At 42.5% G+C, this 17,390-nt stretch overlaps 2 protein-coding genes across 3 annotated transcripts in view; both read left to right on the top strand.

The window, feature by feature from the left end:
* The window catches only part of coro1ca (coronin, actin binding protein, 1Ca), a 59,868-nt gene extending 54,619 nt beyond the window's left edge, over nt 1-5,249 (top strand). For both annotated transcript variants that reach the window (XM_014170700.2, XM_014170701.2), the window contains exons 8-11: nt 94-239; nt 656-713; nt 877-1,119; nt 4,179-5,249. In XM_014170700.2, coding sequence (XP_014026175.2) covers nt 94-239; nt 656-713; nt 877-1,119; nt 4,179-4,298 — 567 coding nt within the window. In that variant the 3' untranslated portion in view covers nt 4,299-5,249. The remainder of the gene's footprint in view (nt 1-93; nt 240-655; nt 714-876; nt 1,120-4,178) is intronic.
* Nucleotides 5,250-9,575: 4,326 nt separating this feature from the next.
* Nucleotides 9,576-14,783, top strand: tmem119a (transmembrane protein 119a). The gene is made up of 2 exons (XM_045707119.1): nt 9,576-9,829; nt 13,176-14,783. Exon 2 carries the CDS (start codon nt 13,191-13,193, stop codon nt 13,983-13,985), a length of 795 nt encoding a protein of 264 aa, XP_045563075.1. The 5' UTR covers nt 9,576-9,829; nt 13,176-13,190; the 3' UTR covers nt 13,986-14,783.
* Nucleotides 14,784-17,390: the final 2,607 nt, after the last annotated feature.

Here is a 17,390-nt window from a genome sequence, read left to right on the forward strand (position 1 = left end):
GGGCATGATGAAGTGTTAGCCGTGAAGGCATTACTAAAAAGTTGTACTGTACCAAACACTAAAAGGCTGTGATCTTGTTTCTGTGGTTTGTAGGGTGACAGCAGCATTCGCTACTTTGAGATCACAGACGAAGCCCCATTTGTCCACTACCTCAGCACCTTCACCACCAAGGAGCCCCAGAGGGGAATGGGATACATGCCCAAGAGAGGCCTGGACGTCAACAAGTGTGAGATCGCCAGGTACGGCTCGCTGGATAAGGAAATGGATCAGCCATTTTAGGGCTGCTCATCTGATTATTATGCTTTGATGGGCACACCCCTGATTCATTTCAGCAAGGTCTAGTTGATTAGATGAACCAGGTGTTTTGGTGCTTGTGATGTGACGGTATTGGCCAGCTATGTCCACCAGGGGGCAGCACAGAACCAGATGTTGAAGGGGAGCTCTCTCATCTGTGTTTACGTCAGGCCCTGCCAATCAGAATCATGTACCATGCCTTTATACAGCTCCATGTTTACTGAGGCTGCCCTGAGAGTATTGCCAGTGTCATGGAAGTAGAAGTGCGTTGGGCTGGGCTGCAGTGTGTGAAAGGATATTAGACAGTAGGTCTTATGTGATGTTGTGGATAATATGCTTCTTTGTACTTCTATGTTGACAGGTTTTATAAACTGCACGAAAGGAAGTGTGAACCGATCATCATGACTGTGCCAAGAAAGGTGAGCTTCTTCATTCTGATCTATCGACACTCAATATACGAATGATTTCAACAATCAATGCCACATTTAACTCGCTCTGTTTTGAGGCCAGGCTCTATTATATGCATTTGGTCCAGTGTTCTCTAACAGCCGTCTCTATACCCCTCTTTCTCTCTCCCTGCAGTCTGACCTGTTCCAGGACGACCTGTACCCAGACACGGCAGGACCAGACTGTGCCATTGAGGCGGAGGATTGGTTCGAGGGGAGGAACGGCGAGCCCATCCTCATTTCCCTGAAGAACGGTTACGTCCCTGGCAAGAACCGCGACCTCAAGGTGGTCAAGAAGAACATCCTGGACAACAAGCTGAGCAAGAATGCGGAGAACACGGGCACAGTCAACAAGTCTGCCTCATCCACTCCATCCATAGTGAGTACTGCTGTCTCTCTTTCTCTCTTGGGAGGACTCTGCCTGGGTTGTATGCTAGAGACCGTTACATTCTCTTGTGTGCATACAATTCAGTGAACAGAGTAGTACTATCCAGATGCCAGGGTATTCTTCTGTATGTGCCATTTGTGATTTGAGTGAAAGTTGACACCAGACTGGATCAGTATACCAACACTACAGTATGTATCTACATCTGTATGATTACAGTTGTTTCTCAGGACTAGTCTGATGATCACCATGCCTACCCCGTCCTTCACCACTGAAACGTAGTCATTAATGGCCTTTAGTTCAGCCCTGGCCAGCTAGGGCCATGGAACATGGAAGGCTCTATTTTAACAAACCTAATGCCAGTGGTGGAAAAAATACCCAGTTGTCATACTTGAGTAAAAATACCTTAATAGGAAATGACTCAAGTGAAAGTAAATGAGAACTTGTTCTCAACTAGCCTACCTGGTTAAATAAAGGTGAAAAAATAAAAAGTCTAAGTCACCCAGTAAAAACTACTTGAGTAATTCCTTATTAAGCAAACCAGATGGCACAATAGTTTTTTACATTTGTGGCTAGCCAGGGGCACACTCCAACCCTCAGATCATTCTGAATCAAAGCATTTGTGTTCAGTGTGTCCTCCGGTAGTAGAGATGACCAGGGATGTTCTCTTGGTAAGGGTGTGAATTGGACCTTTTCTGTCCTGCTAAGCATTCAAAATGTAACGAGTACTTTTGGGTGTCAGGGAAAATGTATGGAGTAAAAAGTACATAATTTCTAAGAATGTAGTGAAGTAAAAGTAATGTACTACTTAAGTAAAAATATTTTAAATTACTACGTAAGTACTTTGACCATTGCATTAGGCAGGGGTGTAATCTAAGCGCTGGGCAGTAGCACTATAGGTCCGGGGGTGTTAGAAATATTTTAGCTGTTTTCACAAGCACAATTATTGGCGTTGGCGCGAAAGGGTTGGGTTTTGATGAATAAACAAGTTACAGGTGTGTCGAGGCTTGACCCCTCACTGGCAAATCAGAACGTGCTCCATGGTTAAATAGTGCGGTTGCTTCACGTTGGGTATTTACGTTTTTTTATGTATTGCCTTGGACTCAACTCAAATTACAATGTTAGTCCTTTTCTAGTTTATTTTGTTTCTGTAAGCTGTTTAACGATGTAGACCTATCCCATCTTTGCTAAATATGTTAAATTGAACCTGTTTGCAGTCCACATTGTTCTAAGTAATTGAGTAGCTTCAATGTGGAAATAAATGAATAGACTAGTGTAAATTGCATTATGGCCTTGCATGGACATGCCAAATGTTGTCAATAAGATTAAATTCACAAAAAAGAGCAAATAATTTGAATCAAATTCTAAACAAAATGAAACGACTTGTTTTTAAATGGGCTATGTCTAAATACACTAACAGGAACATGACCATGGGAAGCAATACTATTAAAACAACGCAGACTATGGAGGGTTTTACACACATCCAAACTTTTCACAGTAGCTGGACAAAGATCCTATATAGAGAGAGAATGTCCACTCATCTTGTATACTGCTCTCCAATAGGCCTGTTTTATGAACGTGATCAGAACCGACTTGGAGGTCAGATCACATTCACACATCTCCAGAAGTTGCATTGCAAGCGCGCCACAGACGTTGTCACCATAATTCCAGGAAGGAGAATCATTCTGATAAGTGTTGTTGTAATTACATTTTATGAAAAACAAGCGATTATTTATAAAAAAATTAATAAAAATAATGTAAACAACAATGAATAAATGTAGTGATGTCATAAAATTGCCAGGATGAACATTGCTGTTGAACCTGCCTTCACTATAGTAGGCCTAAGGGAGGGCTTGGGTTTTTGAACATATTTCATGATGGGCATGGACACACAGCCTACATCATGGAGGGGACCGGCATGGCAAAAATAATGTGGGCCTGCCTACAATGCAAAGATAAAAAGGAATGTCAGCTCACCGTTTTATTCTTATCAAACTTGATATTTTAATAAAGCTTTGGTGACTAAGATTTATTTCCAAGCGGTCTCAGGAGCCAAACCCTTTTATCGACAGTCTTGACTTTTTCGCGATTGCATTGTGCAGACAAAGAAAAAGCCTTCATTGAGAGGGGGGGCTATGCTTGGTTTATAATCAAATAAAACAAAATGGTGGGAAAAACATGTTTTAAAAAAAAAATGTTTCTACATACGAAGTAAACAGGCACCAAAAGCACATTAAGCTACTCTTGTTCCATGTTCATATGTGCAGTGTGCGTCACGGCTGGATGGGATGCGTTACCACTGTCACATTTCATGACATAACCAACTGCATTACCGCTAAAACCAGCTTTTGGTTGGTCCTAAATATCCTTATCAGCGCTGCCTGAAATTAGTACTTTGGATAATTTCTACCCCATCCATCTGAGTGCAAGCAAGCTGATAGAAGACCAGTAAATTGCTGAACATGGCTTTAGGGCTGGAAAGTGCCCGTTTTTACATGACAAAATTGCAAACTAATGTGCGTTTGACACTAGCGCTGCCTTAACGCCAGATGAAAATAAACTCTACAGGCTCCATGTTGGCAGGGTGTGATTTTAGAAGGGGGCGGCTGCCTGACTTCATAAGGTGGATACTAGAAGTCTGCCCCCCCCCCTGCCCAGAGGCAGTGCTCTGGGCACTTTGCCTCTGGGCGTCCTGCCCTACCTCATCCACAACACAGCCGTCCGCGTGGGACCCAGCCCTGGCCTCAGCTTCTATCTGCAGCTCTGGCCTGTAATCATAGCAGACTGGGTAGGCACGCCATGTTAACCCCCAGGGTGCCACAGGGTACTAGAGCCCTGCCTGCAGCATAGCCTGCCTGCAGAGCAGCCGGCAGGGATAGACTCTGATGTGAGGATTTAGAAAGGATCTGGGGAAATTCAGTAGATATTAACAGTGTATGTTTGTTTTTAGATGACACTGTACCAAACCTAACCGGCGGGGGGTTTAGGGGGACTGGCACACACCTCTCCAGAAAGGGTATCTTATGTCTTGCTCCTGTCTCTGTATTCCTCAGAAAAACGAAGGCAAGCTGGAAGAGATCTTGAAAGAAATCAAATCCCTCAAGGACCTGGTCAGCAGTCAGGAGAAGCGAATCATCCAACTCGAGGAGCAGATGTCCAAGATCGCCATTTAAGGACCCTCCACTCGCCCCGCCACAATTCAGGACGATCCGTTGGCTGGGAGGTGGGCGGGACACGTCACTGGCAATCTAGATGACAGTGTTCCGCCTGAAACCTGCCTAGTAACGATCCCAAGCAGCATTCCGAGATTAACTTTTTTCTTAGCCAGCCCCTAACCCTCAGATAAAACAGATGAAATATGGCAAACCATTCCATTCCTTTTAATAAGTGGCAGTTTTGTTTGTATGAAAATTCTTACATATTCCTTTTAAGATTGTGACCAAGAAAATTCCAATGTGAACAGTTCCTATTTGGGTAAACCAAAAATGTTTTTATATGTAGGTATCAGTATTTTGTCTCCCCCATACCCCAACTTCTTGTCTTGCCAAATTTTTAAGGGGTTTTGTTTACACACCTCCTTGACAGTATATATTTTTTCTTTTGTTTTCACTTTGTTTTCTGGGAAGATTCAAAATCCGAACTATAAGGGACAATGCAATAAGCTGGTAATGCAAGGAGAGGGATTTCAACAATCAATCAAATACTGTAAAAGACATCAATGAGAAACTGACTGACAGACCAAACACAATTGATCCTGATGTATCATAGAGCTTTTAGATATCAAAGACAGCAGAAGTACTGAGGTATACAAGTGGTGACATGATTCATGCTGTAAGTGTTGTGTGAAGGTTCCTTTTTGTCCCCCTGGAACTCAACTCTAACCTCTCCTCTTAGTGGACTACATCGTAACGGGACCACTGTCTGTACACTTGCTACCATCTCCTGACCAGAGTTAATGCATGCCATAGATATTCTACTCAAGAGAAATTATCCACTGTTCATTCTCTATCTTTGATCTCTAGCTTGTCTTACTAAGCAAGCAGCAAACAAAGTCCTTTCATATCATTTGATACCTTCTATAACGTGTGTATGCATCTATCACAGTAAACAACTTGAACAACGTTTTCATCATCTCCATCTATTTTGTGTCACAGGAACAGAAAGGGTATTAGTGAACTAGATGAAAATGACAGGTTAGAAGTCACCTGTACTTCTCATAGCCTTAGATTTCACCTTAAACTGGTTTCTTGTTTTGGAGTTTACAATGCACACGCCCCAATCCAAAAATCCTTTTCAATCATTTAGGTGACCACGGCGATCAACAACGTTAGTTCCAGTCTTACGAAACAGACATTTGTCATAGTTTGCCACTGTTTATGTCAGTATGTCTCTCTCTCCCCCCCCCCCCTCCCTCTGGCCCTGTGACACAGATGGTATGTATGTACTGTAAGCTCTGCACTGTAAGTCAGTGCTACTGACTCATGACATGCAGTCACCTGGGGTGCTTCTCTTGTACGGGTTCTTGTGGCAATGACCTGTGTGCTGCCCAGAGAAGGACCAATGGAATTGTGGGTTATGTCGCTGGTTAACATTTTCCACAGGCTTTTAGTAGTATATCAGACTAGTTCTGCATCTGAGGTGTTTGTGTGTCGTTTGTGCAGTCATAAACCCCCATGTTGAACCCATGCCCTTGTGTTCAGGGTCCGTGTGCTAGGGTGCTCACTATTCACCATCTCATTGGCTCATATCCATACAGCCGACCAGAGTGTGAGTGACGGGTGTGTCTGAAACTAAAACAATTTGATCCTGCTTTGAACCTCTGTTGGTTGACAACGGTCGACAAGATGTAACGTGGGGAGGCAAGGCTTTCAGGATGTGCGAATGTGCCTCGTATTACTTTGGCCTCGTTGGATTTTTTTAATTTTTTTCCCCAGATAGGGAATGTGAGAGGGATTTTGGATATTAAATGGATTCGCCGTAGGGTGTGACCAAGGTTCTGGCCTATGATAACAGAATTAGATGGTGTGGTGATGATGCTAGTAATTTAAATACTGTATGTTTTAGCCTTGCTTCCTTCTCCGGCTCTCCCGTTGCAGATATCCCACTATGTACTTCCTTAGCAGAATTTTAAATAGCTACCCTTAAATACGCTGTCACATCACTAGAGAATCAGAGGAACAAGGAGTCGTTTGGATCATCTGAATATTTGATGGTGTTGCCAACTACGATAATACAGTAGTTCTGTTGTCATGCTATTTTCATTGTTTGTTTTCCAGACAGGGTGGGTTAAGGTTCAATGTTAGCCTTTTTAAAGTTTGTTACCACTGAATAGATCAGAAAGTGCCGTAAAGGTGTGCACAGGAAGTGCTTTTGGATGACGGTTTGAGAATGGTGTGAGTTATTTAGCAGGATAGGGAGTGAATGGGCTGCCTGAGTGGCTAGAAAGGCATAGAAAGCACTGAGAAATGTACGTTTTCATCAATCCATCTTGGAATCCAAGTATCTAAGATTATAACCATGGATGCAATTGGACACAGAATATGCACCATCTGGTGTTGTGGAATATTTTATTGGGGTTGAGAATGACTCCAAGGTGTTCTACTGTGCTGTAGAGATATGGATTGGTCAGGACCAGGGGAGGTTGTCTTGGGCCTTGTGTCCTGTATGTACATCAGTGCTTCTCCTGAGCCTCCTTGGACCACTCAAGGCAGTGAGCTGTGATGTTTGGAATATTAGTGAATAGCGACTCAAAGGGACACTGTAGGTTGGCGAAGAATGTGGAGATGTATGTGATGTTATGAAATAAAGGCCTAGAATATGATTGAAAGCTTTGTAAATAACATGACCATGTAATTGTATTTTTCTTTGTACTTTTTTCTTATTCATTTGTTTTGTTTTTGAGCTGAAAGAGGGTGTTTGTTTGGTTATGGTGGGTTTTAAATGTTTCCTCTTGTCTGCGTTCCCTGCCCTTGCCATAATGCATCATGACAGAACAGAATCTCCGTTCTGCCACAGGTATTATAGATACAAAAAGAGCTAAATGAATTACAGAATGAAAAACAAACAAGAATTCAGCCTCTTGTGGAGGTCTGGTCAACATTTTTTTCCTGCTTCAAGTATCAACAACTCATTGATTATCAGAAAAATTAATAAAGAAATGAAAATAAGTTTGTCATCTGGTGTCGAGTTCATGAGTGATGCAGAGGACTGCAAAAAAACAAACATGACTCGGCCATCTTCAAACAAGCAATATCTGAGATATGCCAAGGTATTTAGTGTTTTCTCTCAGACTTGTTATTCTTTATCAGGAGATTCTTGCTTTCATTGTCTGAAACCTATGTATGAAGCCATACCCCTCATTTGTCAATGTTAAAACCAAAAAAAAGTTAAGTTACTACAGTCTCCACTTATTGATTTCTTTGGTTTTGTCTGAAATGCTGAGGGAACATTGCAACATCACTGATGATTGACATATGGTTGTATCAGATGATTATTTCAGTCACTGATATTCTTTAAGGAAATGGATCTCTTTACAGAGGCTCAAGTGTTGTAATGTTGATGAGCAACACGAGCTTAAATATGAAGCAAATGCATACTGCATTATTGCAAGTATTGGGTAATTGTGCTTGGCAGTGCAGTGTTCTGTAATATATTACAGAACAACAAGTTAATCACTTTCTCACAACATGGTTTGAATTGGGCACATCTATGCCTCTTAAAGTTTGGTGCTTGTGATGAACGTCTGTGTGCAAGGAAGCAGTTGTACAACTGTCTCAATATTTGCTGTTTCACTTTACAGATTTCCACTGTGTTTCCCCCAAGGCCTGGGAGATGTCCAGCTCATGTTTTACTGCTGCTTCTCTCAAGCAAGGCTGTCTCAAAATGTCTACCTAGCCACAGGGAGGTAGCAACCCATAGACCCCAGGAGTCAAACCTGTCCGAGCTACCACATCAAACGCCCCTTGTAGCTCTCACCAAAGACCTGTCAGAAAACACAAGAGGTCTCCGTTACCCAGCAAACAATGAGAACTGAAACCTTTGAGACGCACCATGACTGAGATCGCCCACACCACTGTGAGCAGTAAACGAACCCCCATCCCAACAGCCCTGCGTCCTACCCTACCACTGCCATCAACTCCTCCACAGAACGGATGTCAAAATCCTCCAGGACATCCAGTGACTGGTAGGTCTCAGTGCCTGATCACCATCGCTGTGCTGGCTGCTGTAATGACATTGTTCATTGTCAACACCGTCATTCTCCTGACCAAGCTGAGGGGCAGCAGGTACAGACACGGGCCAGTGGCTACAGGGACAGAGCACAGAGATGGTGTGCAATGGTCCACACCAGTACTACTGATTGAGGCCAGGGCAGATCCAGACGTCCCAAAAGCAACGTAACCCTGATGTCCAGCAGAGGACGGCGACGGGGACAACCTCACTCTCAACAGATCCATCCCAGACCTTGACGGAGGCTTGTAACACTTTAGTCAAACTCACAATGTATAAAACACTAGAGCTTTGAGTCTGTCAACTACATAGCAAATGTTTTGTTCTCATACAGAAAAAGCATTAACTTTCAGCATTACTCTGAGAAATAAAAATCTCACTATTGCCAAGCATGTGTACACCTGACCTTTCCTGTACTTACTGAATAAAACCTTCAAAAAATAAGTCAATAGGGGGAGGGAAAAAAAGATCTGTCAAACTGAGTCATTCAACCTATGATTTCAAATCTTATTATGGCAAGGCTGAGCCACGAGGTGCTCCAAACAGCCGTGGGCAGAACAAAAGCCCTGCAGCGCCAGCAGGGATGTGAGTTCTGAGGCGCGTGTTTATAGCAGACCATAAAGTTTATATGTTAGGTTTGTATGTGTGATATGATGAAAGACGGGCCCTCTGCCTGTGAGCTGGTCCTGAAGGCCGTGTGGAAACGGGCTGTAATCTGGAGCACGTAATTAGAGGACTCCGTGGGAGGCAGAGAAACCCAGGGACTCGCCCTGTGGAGAACTAAAATACCCACTAACCTTCAAAATGTACAAAGAATAAGTGTTATTTTCCATTTTAGAGAATACTGATTCAACTATGAGTAAAGGTAAGGGGGAAGTGTTTTATTTTCATCTTTGATAAAAGTCCTGCTTTAGTCCTGTACTAACATGTACAACACTTCAGCTGAATTTTGTATTTGACCTCATTGCTCAACTTTCACGATTGCCACATGAACCAGTGAATCAGGGATTGTGAATAATTAGATGTATCAATTTGTAGTGGACAAAGATGTCCCAGTCCCCATCATCAATATCTCCCATCATTCATCATGTTTAGGAGCAGGCAAGGACAATACATACAGTTTGGCAGCCCCTAACTGTCCCCCCTTTCTAGACTGACCAAAGCATTGACCAAAGTGTGTGAGCATCCACCAAGGTCCCTCTGCAAGGAGAGGAGGATTTGGGGGAGGTAGTAGGAGATGATGGAAATGTAGAGGGATGGACATCTTTCTGCAATCAGCAGGCTTTTGTTTTTTAGAACTGGAGAAATAACTTTCAGTATACTTCAAGTTATAGGAGAAGGGTGGAAACTTGGATGCTCTCTTTTTCCCTCAATTTCCTTCTCTGCTCTCTCTCTCTTGCTCTCCCTCTCCCCTTCTCTGCTGTTAGAATCCCAGTACCATTCAGTCCAGGGGAGACACCAGCCAGACATACAATCTGTAAGTACTGACCTTTTACATTTTTGTTCAGTTTAATTCAAGGTTAGAACATGTATAACAAGAATCAAGTTGTTTTGATTGCTGTAGACTGTACAGTGATGACAAACCTGTCAACTTAAGGTTTAGAGACTTTGACAAGAAGGAGATGTTTTCTTTTTGGGGAAATTGCATTTGCATGCCTTCTCGTTTGTCATCTACGAACAGTTGTGGACTTCCTTTTTAAGTGAAGACATCAAAATGTTTTGAGAGAAGTGTAGCGTTAACATGATAAACAAAATCCCTCATATATATATATATATCAAAGTTAGAGAAGTCAAGACCTGGAGCGAATAGAACCTTTAACGAGATGTTATGGAGCATGTCACAGAGAGCTGGTCTTAATAATTACAGGGGAAAAAGTCACAATCACCCAAGTGATTGGTAACTCTAGCTGTCTCCCAGCACAGACCTGCACCTTAGTGAGTATTAGCACGTAGAGATGACCTGCACCCTAGAGAGATATACATCCACACATCCAACCCTTACATACAAGCACACACAGTCAATTCTGCTGTTCTATTATATACTATGTATTCAACTGCGCGACCAAGATACTACCCACTTTATAGTTGTAAATAGTCATAATTGACATAGCACATTCAGTATCTATTATCCTATTGCTGCTACATAAAAGGCTATTACTAAAACACTACCTCTTCTATTACTTGTTATTTTGTATTTAACTCTTATTATTGATATTGATTATTGATCTGCAATGATGGAACTAGCACACAAGCATTTAATTTGCCGCACCTTTTATACCTGCTGTAAACTGTGTACATGACCAATACAGTTTTATTTGTGGTGCTTGTAGGTGAAGATGGATAGAGGAATTCAGGATGATTCTCTTTAAATGGTCTTTCAGTGGAGGGCCTACAGTGATTATAGAAATGATGACCAACCAGGAGACTATTCCTGAAGATGTAATTATGGCTGGTTAATACCATGGTCCAGTCAGAGTGCATATGGCTCTGTAGCCACCCTGACTGCACATGCATGGGTGGGGAGATCAAGATAACCATCCATTTTAGTATGACTGTAGTTTACAGTACATGCATATTCATGACCACAAATTCAGACATGGGCACAGCATTTACAGGAAGGATTTACAAGTGGCTGATTATAAGCCAGTCATCCTCATGAGTGAGTAGTAATTACAGTACATGTATTTCCAGACACAGTGAAGGTGCTGGGTCACAGATTTGAGTTCAGCTCCGTTCTGTGCCTTTTTAAACACTTCAATAGTTGATTTTCAAGTCTCTAAATATCCTTATTATAATTTCACCAGAGCTAAAGAGAGAGAGGGTGAGAGTGGCAGAAAGACATTACATTTAGCGAGAGCTTGGACTGCGAGGTAATGTTGAGGCTGAATTTGAACTGCATTAGATGCTTTAGACACTTTGATTCTTTGTCTGTAGAGCATACTGTAAGTCCACCCATTCCTAAGGCAGACTGAATGCAGGCTTCCATATGAGCAGAAATAACCCATCAGGTCCTTGCCCGTAACCTGTCGTTAGCCTGCTGCAGCCCAGTGTAAATATAGAGGCCACAGTCACATGTCTCCCACGCCTCCCTGCTCCCTGTGGCATATATAGCTTCCTCCCCTCTTTGGTGTGGTGGATGGGTGGCCTCCCTTCTCTATGCAAATTAAAACCTCAACCAAACTGAGGGACTCCACCCCAAATAAGTAATGACTGCAGACAGTTAAAATAGATGTAGTACAAGATGTGAAATGGGAGAAATATTGTGGATATTCTGTAGTGATTAAACTTAGATTCCGCTCTTGCTGCTGGTGATTCTCTGATCCACCTCTACGCAGACGACACCATTCTGTATGCTTCTGGCCCTTCTTTGGACACTGTGTTAACAAACCTCCAGACGAGCTTCAATGCCATACAACACTTCAATGGCCTCCAACTGCTCTTAAATGCAAGTAAAACTAAATGCATGCTCTTAAACTGATCGCTGCCCGTCTAGCGTCACTACTCTGGACGGTTCTGACTAAGAATATGTGGACAACTACAAATACCTAGATGTCTGGTTAGACTGCAAACTCTCCTTCCAGACTCACATTAAACATCTAGAATCGGCTTCCTATTTCGCAAAACAAAGCCTCCTTCACTCATGCTGCCAAATATACCCTCGTAAAACTGACTATCCTACCGATCCTTGACTTCAGCTATGTCATTTATAAAATAGCCTCCAACACTCTACTCAGCAAATTGGATGCAGTCTAATCAGTTTGTCACCAAAGCCCCATATACTATCCACCACTGCAACCTGTATGCTCTCGTTGGCTGGTCCTCGCTTCATATTCATCGCCAAACACACTGGCTCAGCTATAAGTCTTTGCTAGGTAAAGCTCCGCCTTAGCTCACTGGTCACCATAGCAACACCCATCCGTAGCACACGCTCCAGCAGGTACATTTCACTGGTCATCCCCAAAGCCAACTCCTCCTTTGGCTGCCTTTCCTACCAGTTCTCTGCTGCCAATGTCTGGAACGAATTGCAAAAATCACTGAAGCTGGAGACTTATCTCAATCACTAACTTTAAGCATCAGCTGTCACAGCAGCTCACAGATCATTGCACCTGTACACAGCCCATCTGTAAATAGCCCACCCAACTACCTTATCCCCATATTGTTATTTATTTTATATATTGCACCCCAGAATCTCTACTTGCACATCATCTTCTGCACATCTCACTCCAGTGTTAATGTTAAATTTTAATTATTTCGCCACTATAACCTATTTATTGCCTTACCTCCCTAATCTTACTACATTTGCACACACTGTATATAGATTTTTTTCTATTGTGTTATTGACTGTACGTTGTTTAGCCCATGTGTAACTCTGTGTTGTTTGTGTCGCACTGCTTTGCTCTATCTTGGCCAGGTCACAGTTGTAAATGAGAACTTGTTCTCAACTGGCCTACCTGGTTAAATAAAGGTGAAATAAAATAAATAAATAAAAAAGATGAATCTGGTCATTGGGAAAATCCGCAACACCAGAGCTGTTTCCACTTTGTTCTGAGTTATGACACAAAATCCCTCATCACACTGTATCAGACCATTTGATGACTGTTTCTTCATACTAATACTAGAAACCCAACTGCCCTGCATTCTTAGTAGAGAGGAAAGGAGGCGTGTTGTAGGCCTACAGTAGCTGCTGTAATACAGATGCAGAAAATGAAAGCCTATCTTCTTTAAATCAGCCCAAATATTCATTCATTTAACATCAAAACATTTCTAAACCATTTGCAATTTTGAGAAATGTTCTATTGAAAGTCTCCCTCTTGTCTTTACAGGATTCTGAAGGAAAGATGAGGCACCACTTGATTCTTCACCTGTCATGTGTGAGTCTGGTTATGCTCTGGGGCCATGGCTGTGCCAGGCATGTGCCAATGGTCTACAGCATCTCCATGGATGGCAGTGGTGACGGAGGGGAGCCAGATCTTATATTCCCCGTTGATAGCCCCCATCACCCTGTCTCCCCCACCGTCGATGTCGCCCCCACCGTCGATGTCGGCCCCGTTGATGTCTCCCCTGTCTCCCCCACCACTACCCTAGCCCCCACCCGGGTCAGCACCATCACCAACACCATCACCACCACCATGATCCGCCTCAAGGACTTTATGGTCACCCGGGTGGTGAACTTCCTCCAGGATAATATGCTGATCATCATCGTGGTGACCTCCCTCCTAATTGTCATGATCTTCATCATCTGCTGTGCCGCTACCATGAGCCAAAAGCGCAAGTTGGAGGCCTACAAACCCCCTGCCAACTCACCCAGCAAGTCCATGGACCACACGGCGGAAGGAGTCAAATCCTCCAGTGAGGTCCAGAGTAGGGTGTGTGGCGGGCCTGACTCAGCCAGGAGGGTCCAGATCCAGGGAACCCCCAAGAATCTGCGCACCCCTTCTGCTGCGCTGGTGGGGGAAAAGGTGGGCAAGGAGCCCAAACCGAAGGAGGTCCAGAAAGTGAAGGATGTAGAGGAGAAGGAGACGCGAAGAGTGGAGCCTAAGCACAAAGGGCAGAAGACTGAGGAGGTGCAGCAATGTCCCAGCACCAGCCAGCCTATGGTCTGCACCTGCCACCTGAGGAAGGCCAACCACTAAGTATAGGTTGGGGCTCCAACCATGTAAACTAGCAAAAAAAAGGAGAGAATCCTTTTCTTGTGCGGAGGGAACTCCCTGGGTACGTCCGCTGCTGTGTGCCAAACTTGTATGTGGAATCTGACCTTGTGGATACCTTTTAGCATACAGATACTGTACAATTAGGTCTAAAGAGCATACTATCAGGCCTTAAAAACATAAGGAATTTCAGCCCTGACTGTCCTTTTTGATATATCTGATAAATTATTCCTCCTATACTTGTTGTAGAAAACAGTCATTGTGAAATATGAGATTTGTTCATCAATTGATAGCTTTCAAAGCGACATATCAAAACATATACCAAGACAGTGTTTATAGGATGTTTGCATGTTATTACTGTTGGGAAATTGTACTGCTCAGCTAAGCTTAACTAAAGAGATGACGGAAAAAAGAAAGTTATCTTCTGTGAACGAGAGAAAGCCAAGCTTATGTCTGTTTGCTAACTCTATGGTGATAACCTGGCCAGTTGATTTCAACACAGTAAATGATTGATGTGAGAAAATGTATTTTCTTTTAGCAATGGACTTCTTTTTCTCTTTTACTTCATTAGAAATGTTACAATTATATACATGTCACACTGGGTGCTTTGTGGATTAATATTGACGAGAATTTGCTAATGCTATATGGATAGACGGTAGAGCTGCTTTTGTTTTTGTATTACATTATCTATTTTTGCGAACATCAAAACAACTGTGATTTGCAGGTGCGACTATATGGTTACAAAGGTCAGTGCAAGTTTTTATTAAAAATGGACTTACAATACTCAAGTAAATTAAAATCCCCAATTTATCCTGAATCCCTTTAAGGATTGTTTTACAGTGACCGTCAGTTCTGCTGTACATTATGGTCATTTTGTTTGGTAATGGATCTTATTTCATTTTTGTCCAGCTTCAATAGAGATTTTGTCGATATATTTGTTTTTATGGAAATTGTAAGTGTAAAAGACTTGCATTGAGTGTGAGATTTCACCATGTTCATTAAGTGTTTCAAAAACATACGCTGAACAAAAATATAAACGCAACCTCTAAAGTGTTAGTCCCATGTTTCATAAACTGAAATAAAAAATCCCTGAAATTTTCCATACTCACAAAAAGCTTTTTTCTCTCATATATTGTACACAAATGTTTCACATCCCTGTTAGTGAGCATTTCTCTTTTGCCAAGCTAATCCATCTACCTGACAGGTGTGGCATATCAAGAACCTTTACACAGGTGCACCTTGTGCTAGGGAAAATGGCCACTTTAAAAGGTACAATTTTGTCACAACACAATGCCACAGATGTCTCAAGTTTTGAGGGAGCGTGATATTGGCATGCAGACTGCAGGAATGTCCACCAGAGCTCTTGCCAGAAAATGTAATGTTAATTTCTCTACCATAATGTCGTTTTAGAGAATTTGGCAATACGTTCAACTGGCCTCACAACAGCAGACTACGTGTAACCACGGCAGCCCAGGACCTCCACATCCGGCTTCTTCACCTGGGAATCGTCTGAGGGGAGGTGGAGGGGGTGCTGAGGAGTATTTCTGTCTGTAATAAAGCAATTTTGTGGGGAAAAACTCATTCTGCTTGGCTGGGCCTGGCTCCCTAGTAGGTGGGCCTGGCTGCCAAGTGGGTCGGCCTATACATTCCAAGGCCCACCCATGGCTGTACCCCTGCCCAGTCATGTGAAATCCATAGATCAAGGCCTAATTTATTTATTTCAATTGACTGATTTTCTTATATGAATTAAAGTAAAAGATTTTTAATTGTTGCATGTTGTGTATATATTTTTGTTCAGTCTGAATTGCCATATGGAGTTTGGCCATCTCTGAATGGTAGTGTTGGAAAGTGTGGTCACAGGATGTGTAAAAACAGCATTGGAAGAAAGGGACGAAGCATACTGCATGTACATTAAATACAACTTTGGAGCTCCTCATTTTCATTTCTTTCTACCCAAGAATATGTTTGAAGAAAAGCAGCCTGGTTTATGTCTGTTCTCAAATTTCAAAAAGCAAAAGGACAATTATAGTGACATGCACATCACTGCATGTACTTTGTCTGCATTGACAGATGTATGTTTATGTTCATATTATATATACTCTAAATATTTCAGCGACAAACTTTGAAATACTCTGTCCACTCACACATTACATGGGAAATGTGCCCATAGTGTCACCTGCATATCCACATTGGTGTTTTGCCAGTTCAAGGAGGCTGGCACCACCATGTAATGTCATGCCCAAACACAAAGCCAGTGAAAGGGACCAGAGCCTTGATGTCTTGCCCTCTAGCTTCCTTACAAGATTCAATCAATATTTCAACAGCTGTCAATCCAACTACATTATGTACTTTGCATTGAAACGGAACATGAGTGTATTTGAATACAAGACACTGATTTGTACACACAAGCTCATATCAAGTCGGATCACTTCTACTGTAAATGATTTTGTACCAGGGATTCTTAAAGATATGCAAATGCTGCCCTCCTGTGAATGTTTTAAGTACTGTAAGCACCGGCTGTTTACATTGCCAGACAGAACATAGTTAAAACGTAAAGATAAAGTATCGATTTCCATCTTTATTTGAACAGAACATAGTTAAAACGGAGAAAGAATCGATTACCATCTGAAACGTTTGTGATTTAATGATCATAAAATATCCTTCCACAGAAAGGGGGTGAATGATTGACAAATACCAATTTGTTTTCAAAGTGAAAAATGGAAGTTTGATCCCAGTTATTCAGAGCCAAGTTACCGAAGAGCAAACATCAAAGATGAAGGCAGAACAGCCCAAAAGCAAGTGCAAACCTTGTAGAGCCTGAAATATGAGCCCCGAGGGAGCCTCGCACCAGGGTCAGATTCCCTCTTTTTCAACAAGGTGCTAAATAATTTAGCAATATACTACTCCTGCACTCTCACTCTTTCTACCGGGAGAACAGAAGGCACACAGCCACAGGACATGACCACCCAAAGTGTCTCAGTCTGTCTTGGCTTCATTTAGTGCAGCTTCTCAGAGTGGCAGGATGCTGGAGGATGTCCTATGACCTGGATGTTAATCGTAGAGGGGATGCTACCTGGGGGAGGTCTGCTCCTGAACGAGACAATTGCTGTGTTTCTATTTTCATGCTTCTACCTCTCTTATGTTATTATGAGACTTCAGTGTTGTTTCTGTGCCCTTGAAAATGAATTTGGAGGATGAAGAGAATAAAAAACAGGTAATAGAGCATCTTAAGGGCATCGTCAAACTTTGATGGGCGGCTGCTTGAAATTCTCAAAGACGGTGGTGTCTGGAGAGCCAGTCACACAATGGATCGATCATAGCTGTCTTGGCTGGCCAACTTCTTGGGAAGAGCAGATGAAACATAGCCTTGGAAGAATGGTAAATAATGGT

This window comes from Salmo salar, chromosome ssa24 (genome assembly GCF_905237065.1).
Source record: "Salmo salar chromosome ssa24, Ssal_v3.1, whole genome shotgun sequence".
NCBI lineage: Eukaryota > Metazoa > Chordata > Actinopteri > Salmoniformes > Salmonidae > Salmo > Salmo salar.